The following is a 10,751-nucleotide window of genomic DNA, read 5'->3' as shown; positions in this document are numbered from 1 at the left end:
TTAAAAACGTTTATTAAAGTACAAAACTAAAGAGAACTATGAAGTACAATGAGAATATTCCATTTTATGATATTTAGCTTTATGCGTTTATAGTAGGCTAACAGTAAGCCCCATCAACCCTTTATTCTTTCTCTTTTGTTATGCTTAAAATCCAAAGAAAATCTTCCAAATCTCCAGCAAGAATTTTGACAATAATGTAACAAAGCATAAAGGTTTATTTTTCTATATATTGCTTAACCATTTCCATAATAACATGCTGAACTATTAACGCTGCTTTCTATTTATCAAGATATACCAACAAGAGTGAAAAAAACTCAACCATGGCACAGCGGCTTGTAGTCTTCGAAGTTGTTTCATTTGCTTTCTGTCTGTTAACTAGCCTAGCCATGACCCTCAAGGTATGTAACTACGAAGAAGAAAATGCTAATTAATATTGATAATCTTTCTTTTGTTGGGTGATTATTTATGTAGTTATTTCTCTACGGTTTCAGTCAGGAACTTGCAGCTGCAAGAAATCAACACAAGCTAAAAATCCCACCAAGAAATGCTAAGATGATCTTCGCTGCTCTCACACCATGACCATAAATTTCCAAAGAAAAGCACTAGAGGACCTTGAGAGTTCAAGCTCACTCTTGGCAATAGGCATGGCATAGTTAAGAGTTTATTTGCAAACGAGATTGTTATCAATGTGATCTAATCTATATGTACTTTACTGTCTACATCCACTAATTCATACTAAGGAGGTTCTTTACTTGCCGTCTCTTGAGACGACGCTTCAAGCATGAAAAAGTTATCTCCTCATTTTGCATCACAACCTTAGTTGCAATTTCCTATTGTTCTTAGTTTTGAAGCAGAAATATGAAAAGGGAAGTCATAACACATTCTAGGCTAGGATTTTTCTTAATTTTTTTCCACAAGCACCTATAGAATAAGTCGGCTTAACCTACAAGCTCGGGCAACCCCTAAAAGAAAAGAAAAGAAAATGCCACTGGTACACTTCACTCTCTACAGATTAAACAGGAGCGTATGAAAGAAATTGCACAGAGAAATTTACAATCCCTAGCAGTGAGAAACTGCCACCCGCTTTGTCTCTATTTCCTTCACACTTTCAACTATGTCATCAATGTTCCTTGAAAGGTGATGGGAATGATCCTCCATATCTCTCAAAACCATTTCAAGCTGCTCTTGGTAAGCTGCAGATCGCTTCCGTTCCCGCTGTAACTCAGCAGTCAACTCTCGTATCTTTATATCTTTCTCGTCCTGCAAAATGAAAATCCCAAAGAGAAAAGTAAAAGAAGCATGGTCAATTTTACTGATAACTTTAGAAGATGAAAAGTTCTCACTTTAGTAATAAACATTTTATGATTGAACAATTTATATAAATAATTTGACAAGTCAATAAGCAATCTAGACAGGCATTTATTAGAAGTGATTTCTCTTTTAGCCTCAACGAGACTGAATTGACATATGAAAAAACAAACTCATCACATAAAAGGCAGTACATAGTTGCAAAACATACAATTCCCAAAAGGAACACCAAAATAAAGTCTGCAAGTTACGTGGCCCTGCAATTTGAGATCATGTATGAAGGATATGGTGACATTTCATGTTTTGCTCATACATGACAAATCTATAAAAGCACCATCCAATCTCAAGTGAGACAGTCAACAGTAAAAATTTTTCAAACTCGCACATTGAATTAAAAGAAAAAAAAAAAAAATTGGTCTATTTAAGATTGCAGATCTTCAAAAATTAACTTTAATGTGAAATACCTCTTTCAACTGTGATAGATTTTGCTTATACATGAGAAATCAGTTTGACCAGTCTCAGATGAGAAATTCTGTAAAATCATCTTCAAAGCTGATTTTTTGATGGCATACGAAAGATAGAATGGGATATCAGAACATCAGAATTATTTTCAACACGAAACATCCCGTTTCATGCCGAAGAGGCTTGAACAGGATAGTAACTCAGATTTTTTTCAGTTCTAACACAAAAAAGAGACTCAAGGAAATATTGTATACACTAGTTTTAATTATTTGGGATGTAAAGAAACAAATATAACTAGCAAGATGTTTTGCCAAAGGAAAATTTTGAAATTTAGCACATTTGATTCACTTAACTAGCAAAGGAACATTTTTGCGCAAATTTGAAACAGGATTTTTATTTTTAGCATTTAAGATTTTGGAATAAGAGATATGTTTTTCATTTTGTATAGATTTTAGTACCTTTGGGTTTTCGGGACAGCTTGTCCATTCATGTATACTTTATATTTTTATAGAGAATCTTTGTTTCCAAGCAAAAATTAAAACAAAAAAATATTGAACTTTAGCAAAAGATCAAAATAGCAACAAACAAACAGATGGTGACCTTTCTTAGCACAGGCAGATCCAGCAAACTACTACTTTCTATCAGAAGAGCATCTTATAAGAACTAACTTTTCCAATGAGTATAATAGTATAAACTTCATACCAAGAATTTGATAAACATATCCATACACCGGGAAAAAATTGCATAATGGAAATAACAAAAACAAAAAACACACTAATTTATAAGCATAATGCATCCAGATGTTTGCAAAGAAACCTAAATTTGAGATCAGTCTTATTTAAAAAATTCAACCCTAAAATACAGTGATGTAAAGTTAAGACTTGCAAGAACACTCACCGGAGTTTGAGATAGAAGCACACTCCGACGACCATTGACAGGTATAGTGACCAATGGGTGGTTATGCTCCTTTACAAATCTTGTTACAACCCATTTCCCTGATTTTTCTTTCTTCACTACGATCATCGCTTTACAGCCTTCTCTGGTAATAGCTCGAGGCTTCCTATTCTCACTTCTTCTAGGCCTTAACTTTCGAAAACCCTCTTTATTACACACAAGTCGACGCCAAACTACCTTGCCATCACGCATTGATCGGCGAAACGCATCAACACGCATAATGAACCCCAATCGTGTGGCATACGCATCATAAAACACCTTCGCGGACTCCTCAGATTCAAACTCCATACCCACATATGGTTCCACATCCAAACTTCCTTCGGCTGTAACTACCTCTTTCCCATCAGAATTCTCTATCATTTCCCCATTCTCTCCTGCAGAAGGGTTTTCATCCACTGCCAGAAAACACAACTAACCCTCAACAAAATTCTACTCACATATATACACAAGATTAGAAAACAACCCTAAACCCCATTTAACAAAAGAAATATGAATATAACAATAATTGAAAAAGAAGAAAACTTTCCATAGATTTTTGTTCTTAACATATCCTAGATTAGTCTCCCAAAATTCTCATATATTCTCCTAGAGTATCAGTTTGGAGCTCTGCACCTTCTATGACTATAAACTAAACAAAGATATGAAATTTAACAGAAATTTATGGTGACAAAAATAGAAGAATAAAATTGAAAATTGGAAATGGAAAATGTAAAATGGCTCACTTGTTAGGTAAAGTGCAGATCCAAGTCCAAATCCAGCGTTGAGACAGAAACTGAGTGATTGGGTTCAGAACAAGTCTTCAGTTCGAGTTTGAGACAGAGAGAGAGAGAGAGTTGGGAACTGGAAACTGGAAACTGAAAGTACAACTAAATTGGGCCTGGGTGAGGAATAATTTGCTACACTCCTCGAAAGCTGCACTCTCTGCGTATCAACACTAAGATGTTGCCAACTCAGCGTTTAAAGTAGTATAGCTTTTGCTTGCTGATTAAGGGTGATCAAGAAAATAATATTACCATAAATAGATCAATTGAGAGTCAGTTTATATCTTAATCAATTAAAATTATTTTCAAGAAGATAAAATAAATAAATAAAAAAGTATATCTATACTAATATTTATATAACCTTCGCATATCCTATTAAAACATACGTCGTAAATCATAATTTATTAATCATTTACCAATGCAAATATTTTGAAATACTTTATGTGCAGATTAAATATAAACGTTCATGATTTATTTTATAAATTTAATAATTAAAAATAAGTATTCAAATACTCACTTTTGAATTTTGATTTATATATTAAAAAATTTCATTATAATTAAAAAATAGTAAACTAAAAAAAAGTTAAATTTTAATATTACATATAATCATTTGTGGTGATGAAAGTGATAAACACTTGAGTCTAAGCACATATACGTAAGAGTAAGTGAAGTAGTGTATGTGTGTGTTTGAAGTTCAACTGGACGGCGAAACTTGTCATTTCACTTGGACCCTCAAACTTCTTGTCTTTGTATGCGCATGAAACCTGCAGATTTTGGTGGGTTTGTGTTCCCAGTCTCCTTGATTCTGATTCAGTAAGTCTTTAGATCCTCCTTTCTTATCTCTTATTTGCTTCTAAATATTCTATCTTTTATTCCTTTTTGAATGAGGTTGAATCTAATGCTTCTTATTCAAGGAGCAGTCTTGTCTAGCATTTCTGAAATGAAATTTCTGAGGATGAATTGTCACTTCAAGTATGCACAAAGGCTGTATTTTTGGCATTAAAGTTACAAACTTTAATAATGACTGTAAGATTTTTAATAAGGAACTGTGTTTGAAAAAGTGGGTTTGGTTTTGCCAGGAGTTTAAAGCTTTGTGCATGTGATATTCTATTGAATATATGTACCTGTGATGTTCTGTGAATGGGTGATATTTTTGTTTTAGCGACTTATTCATAGATTGAGTTTAGTTGTGGATGGTTTTTGTTTGCTGGGTTTTGACCTTAGTCTGTGTTGATCAGAAATTCACACTGGTCATTATTAAGTTTCATTGTTGTATTTAACCTTCGTGTGTTACGAATCCGTAGGTGGAACACTTTGGAATTAGTGCTTTCCTTTTAATTTCTTTCTGTTTTGGATTATCATAAGGCTATATAATGTTTCATATAGAGGGACTGCTGTTTAATGTTTCATATCAGTTTTTAATTTTGGGACTTTGCTTATTGGTGCAAACTATGTATGTGGTTCTCAAGTTTGACCTAGTGTTTCCCCGTAGTAACCTATGCTTTCTAGTTTCAAGAGTTGGTTTGACATGTTTTGGTTTCTGCTTAATCTTTAGTTTCTCATTATATTGTTTATTGGACTTGAAAATGCATTCACCATTAATTCATCATTTTTTGTTCTACTTTTTAGGTAATTTTCTGCTATATTAACAATTGGGATTGGGATCCAAATTGGATAATATGTGTTTGATCCATATTTAAGATTAAATTATACCTCTAAGGTGGTTGAATGGCTTATGTTGTTCTATGTGCTTTGTAAAGCTTGCCTATGTGGCTTAACGGCTCAACTTAAAATGCAATCAGTCACACACTATAACTGGAGAAAATTTTTGCCTAATGGTGCCACTTGACCTATTATAACTTACGTGGCCTTGTGTTTGAGAATTGCAGATCTTAGTTTAGGTTTCAAGGCTCTTCTTTTCCAAAAGAAAATAGCTTTAACACTAATTGTATGATATGATAAGATTAATTTCTCTAGTTAGTATTACTTAATAAATTTAATAATTTGGATGCCATATTAAATTTCTGCATTGTATTAAGACAGAATTTTTATGTGTTAAAGTTATATGTCAAATGGTTTTGTTTTACAGTGGAATTGGACACAGAAGTTGCAGTAGGAGACAGCTCTGTTATAGAAAAGTCCGGTGAACTAGAAGGTGGTGAAATTCTAGAGCCATATGTTGGTATGGAATTTGAATCGGAAGATGATGCCAGGAAATTCTATACAGTGTATGCCAGACGGGTAGGATTTGTAGTGCGTATTATGCAACGTCGTCGTTCTGGGATTGATGGGAGAACACTTGCTCGTAGACTTGGGTGTAACAAGCAGGGTTTCTCTCCTACTCACAAGGGTGCACTTGGACCTGAAAAGAAGCCAAGACCAAGTGCACGAGAAGGTTGCAAAGCAACAATATTGGTGAAGATGGAAAAGTCTGGAAAATGGGTTGTTACAAGATTTGTAAAGGATCATAATCATCCTCTGGTTGTCACTGCCGATGGATACAGTACAGTGGTGAGTTTCTATCTTTTTCTACTTCTATCTATGAAGTTGGAGTGTCTTTGAATCTTGTTTTGTCATCATAGTTCAAATATTAAGATTATTGAGTTTCTTAATCTGTTGTTTTCCATCTGCTTGTTGAAACTGACTAAAAATTTATAATCTAGGGCTCCCCTCCAAAAATACTTTGTTATATGATGAATGTGACAGTGGTTTCACCTATCATTTATTTGCATAACATCCTTAGCCTGTTAACAATGCTGGGACTCTTTATTTAATTATTTGCATACTCGATGTATAAATTTGAACTTGCTGTAGGTTCTCAGAATAGCTTTCAGTTTCTCAACATGTGAGAGATAGCTGTAAATTCAAGAAGTTGAAGGAAAGAAGGAAAAGAATAAGGTATATTTTGTTGAGCAGATCGGTTGGACATTATTTAGCTTGTTAAAATGGTGCCAACTGCATTACAATGGTATCAGTTGGAGAAACCAAGTCCAGGTAGATTCTTGCATGTCATCAGTGGCAAGAGTCATTAGAAAGAGGACTTGAAACTTGAAAGGGGAATGTAATCTTTCCAGTAAATCAATCTATTGATTTGGGATGCCTTAGATCCAAAATTAGTTTTGACAATATACACCTACATTTATGTAGTATATGTTAAATTTGTTTGATGTTTTGTATTTGGACTCAGCTGTCTCTGAAAATTTTTACAGGGTGACAAAGACAAGAAAATCGAAGAACTTACTCGGGAGTTGGAGCGTCAAGACCAACTATGTGCAGCATACCGAGAAAAGTTACTCACTTTTATGAATAACGTTGAGGAGCAAACGGAAGAGCTGTCCTCAAACATCCAAGTTATTGTTGACAATATCAGGAAAGTTGAATCTGAAGTGCTGAAACTTTCCCATCATAGCCATAGATAACATTGCCATTCATTGAATCTGAGGGTTTACTTAGGAGCAAGATTTGTGAATAAGTTTATGAGACCTGTCATGTACATTACTTACTAGAATCAGTTTCTTTAACTCCAGATGGTTGATTACTTGATATTTAATATGGTGTAAGCTATTTAAAATTGGTTTATTAGATGGAATGGAAGCTTGTGTAAAAGCTAAAGCATTTTTTTTTTTTTTTTTTTCTTGTTTTCTTATTGCCTGAACATTTTCCGATGCCAACATCTACAAATTTTTTTTTTTTACTTATGTCGGCTAACAAAATTTTTGCAGTATTTGATGTCTAAAAATTTAGTTGAAATTTTATCTTTTAACATTAGTTTACTGCTGGTAACTAATATGTTAGTACTGCGCTGGAGACTTTGTTTCTGCAAAATTACCGATGGAATCTACAAAAAGAGCAAAATTGTTTACTACAAACAAATAATTTGGGTTCTCTTTAGCATTATTAAGCATGAACGCTTAGAATAATTTGTATCACAATAAGTAATGAACACAAGAACAAATCTGTCAAATAGAATTGAAACCTCTCCTTATTCACTATTTAAGCATTGGAGAAGGAGAAAAATCATCTCCAAAATTGTTTATTACAAATGAATATCAGCACAGAGACAAACGGCCAAGAAAGCCGTTATCTTTTATCACAAGTAGATACAACTTTTTTCAAGTATCAATAATCAAACAAGCATCTATTTCTAAACGTTTTATCAGAAATGATAAAACTATGCATCGACCTTCTAAGACTCTAATGACTGACTAACCAGTGGAAAATAAAAATTCAACTGAGGTACATGAAAAGATGGAAATTCAAATCCGTGGAAGACTGCCAACAACTACAGTCCTAGAATATACCTTCACATCAGATTCTGTTAATACTCATATAAACAATTTTTTGTACAAAGCTCGTCTCCGAAACAAGCCCAGGAACAACAAGATGACTCAACCCTAACTTCTTTACATTGACAGTATGGAGGTTTCAGCCTTGTGCTGGGATACCTCATCACTTGTGTGACACAAGCTCAACTTTATGCTAGAGCATTTAACTTTTTATCAATAAGCTCAAGTCAAGCTTCAACCGGCTACAATCATCATAATATATAGAGCATAGGTTCTCACATGCTAACAGCCGGACTATTGATTTTGAGTAAGTCTTTGAACATTGTTCTCGAATTCTTTTACACTATTAACAACTACTTCAACTTTCCTTGATAAAAGTTCTGTTTGCTCATCAACATTATTCAAGAACCCGATTAGCATGCCCCGATATAATTCACATAATTGATCTTGATGCTCCAGCTCCATAGTGAGTTCCTGAATCCTCCTATCTTTAATATCCTACAAAAAGCAAATGCAAAAACATATTAATTTCAAGATCAAAATATTATAATAAAAAGGTATAAATAGATCCTTAAATATACAGCACAATCAAAGCATATCTCCTTCTAGTCAATAAACTAATATTGCAGTGAGGCAGATTCCACAACTATATCCATCCCAGCAGAAAAGTTGAATATTCATAACTTCCAAATCATTGAAACATAATGTTGGGTGCATCTGTATACTTTTTTTGCGCTTTCATATGCTTGTTCTCTTCCTTGATAGATTTATGATCATTCTTTCATGATAATAAATTGGGAAAAATATTCTTAAGGAAGAAAGAGCATTTTATGACTGAAAGCGAGCTCTCGGTAATAATTAACAACTTTCCGTTTCATCATGCCAGAAAAGAATTAACATCTCAAAAGAAAAAGAAAGGAGACAGGGTAAACCCAATTATACAAAATATTAGCCTCATTGCTTGTGTTTGTGTTCCACATCCTATAGTAGCATAACAATTCCAAAGAGAATAGCATCCAACATGTTTATTTAAACTCAAGACTGCCATCAATCAGTAATTACTAAGACTATTTTCCAAGTAAAATCACTCAATTATTCTACCGAACGGCTCAATGCCACAGTAGCAACATCATTTATGCGATCCCTAATTTTCCAAAATGAAAAATTGTATCTAAATTTTATAGCGAACAGGATTTCCTGAAGTAACAAGATACACCAAATAACATCAATTTCCTCCACAATCACAAAATTTTGTTTCTTCATAAAAATTTAAAAAAAATAAAATAAAATAAAATTAGAACTAAAACTCTAATGAATGATCAGACAAAGTTCGAGCAATTAAATTTGAATAATACTAAACTTTCCAAATGATATCCCAAATTTCCTATCCCAAGTGATATGTCATATTTTGCGGTTTTGATGTGTAAATAAAGAGTTCAGGTAGCAAATGATAGTGTTAACAAGAAAAAAACCTCACCATATTATTAGAAGGAGGGATTGAAGAAACAACAAGAGGATGAGTATGATCTTTGACAAATCTGGTAACTACCCATTTCCCAGATTTATCAAACTTAACCAACATCATAGCTTTGCAACCTTCTCTCGTACTACTTCTCGGTTTCCTCACCGGTCCAAAAACCTCTCTTGCTTTTACATAAAACCCTTGTTTGTTACACGAAAGCCTTCGAGATAGTATCTTTTTATCAACCTCTGATCGACGGCACTGATCTATTCGCATTACGAACCCAACACGCCTCGCATACTCACCGTAGAACTCCTTTGCCGCTTCTTCTGACTCGAATTCCATCCCCACGAATGGTTCTGGCGCGTGCTCTTCAGGGTTGACTGAGTTGGTGTATGGATCCTCCATTGCTAGTTCATTTTGGAGAAGGAAACGAAAAGGGTTTGGAATTGAAGATGGGAAGTTCGTAAAATCGTTGAAAAAGTGAAGCATTAAAGTGAGTGGTTGTGGGTTTGACTTCGAAGTTCGGAGGAGCTTCGGTTCTGTGTTACGGTTGCTTTCTAATTAATGATGTCTTACAAATCAAACTAAACTACAAGTCGGTTAAATGTCTTTGAAATGAACGACAGACCGATGTATTACTACTTTAACCAAGTGATTGTCCTCCTTTGAAGTTTGCATGCGCCAAGACCAAATAAAGACTTTGATTTAGTGATTTCAGTCCGGTTTACTTCTGTTACGGGCCGAATGACGTGTTCCCACCTAAGGCTTGCCCTAGCGAGAATTTATTCCCCAAAAAGTTTGAAAACGACAATCACCCATCAACCATTAATTTTGTCCGTTAACTTGAGCCGAAGAAGGATAGGATGGTAACTTTTCTCTCAAACCCACCCATTGCCGGTAATTGCCTCCAGCCTTTTGACCTGCCTTTTGCTGGAATTCTCACTAATTTTGGCAAGAAGAACGTCCCTAGCCTTGATCTAAACCTTCACAAGCCCCATTTGACTGTTTTTTTTGTCACAATTGGCCGGATTCACTACCTTTGCACAACCCACTCCCATCGCACGCTTGCCATGTTCAGGCCAAATCGCCCTGAATTTGACGTCGTTGAGCAGCCCTACTGCCACCTACAGACTTCCCACAACCCCCATAATAAAACCTCTCTCTTTCCTGAATGATTCCACCCCCACCTCCAGCCGCCGCGCACAGTTGACTCGCACGATTTGAACCTTTTTCCAACTGATCCCTGCATCGACAACCCTAGCCACCACCACCCTTTGGCTCACCGACTTCTCCTACAAAACCCCTAACCTTCCCAGCCCCAAAAGCCCACCGTTCATCGTTTGCTACTCAACCTAGAGTCTGTTGCATTTTTCTAAAAGTGGCTGTTGAGGATTGTTTGTTTGATGAAATTGAAGTTTAGGGTTTGTTTGAGAGATTAATTGCAGTGTTTTTGTGATTGAATTTGGTCAGAAAACTAAATTTGGTTGGAAAACCCACATTCACCGTCGATCATCC

At 34.9% G+C, this 10,751-nt stretch overlaps 3 protein-coding genes across 3 annotated transcripts; 1 reads left to right on the top strand and 2 right to left on the bottom strand.

Moving 5' to 3' along the window:
• Positions 1-975: 975 nt before the first annotated feature.
• On the bottom strand, positions 976-3,581 carry LOC116106207 (protein FAR1-RELATED SEQUENCE 5-like). Its single transcript, XM_031392549.1, has 3 exons — positions 3,447-3,581; positions 2,668-3,119; positions 976-1,260 (listed from the first exon to the last, which is right to left on the bottom strand). Coding segments are annotated over exons 1-3 (654 nt in total). The 5' UTR covers positions 3,448-3,581; the 3' UTR covers positions 976-1,059.
• Positions 3,582-4,174: 593 nt separating this feature from the next.
• LOC116106221 (protein FAR1-RELATED SEQUENCE 5-like) lies at positions 4,175-7,109 on the top strand. Its single transcript, XM_031392568.1, has 3 exons — positions 4,175-4,298; positions 5,575-5,996; positions 6,695-7,109. Coding segments are annotated over exons 1-3 (633 nt in total). The 5' UTR covers positions 4,175-4,297; the 3' UTR covers positions 6,905-7,109.
• Positions 7,110-7,680: 571 nt separating this feature from the next.
• On the bottom strand, positions 7,681-9,791 carry LOC116106222 (protein FAR1-RELATED SEQUENCE 12-like). The gene is made up of 2 exons (XM_031392569.1): positions 9,249-9,791; positions 7,681-8,269 (listed from the first exon to the last, which is right to left on the bottom strand). Exons 1-2 carry the CDS (start codon positions 9,723-9,725, stop codon positions 8,066-8,068), a joined length of 681 nt encoding a protein of 226 aa, XP_031248429.1. The 5' UTR covers positions 9,726-9,791; the 3' UTR covers positions 7,681-8,065.
• Positions 9,792-10,751: the final 960 nt, after the last annotated feature.

The sequence above is a fragment of the Pistacia vera genome, unplaced genomic scaffold, assembly GCF_008641045.1.
Source record: "Pistacia vera cultivar Batoury unplaced genomic scaffold, PisVer_v2 Contig51, whole genome shotgun sequence".
NCBI lineage: Eukaryota > Viridiplantae > Streptophyta > Magnoliopsida > Sapindales > Anacardiaceae > Pistacia > Pistacia vera.
This window is presented reverse-complemented; position numbering and strand designations above follow the sequence as displayed.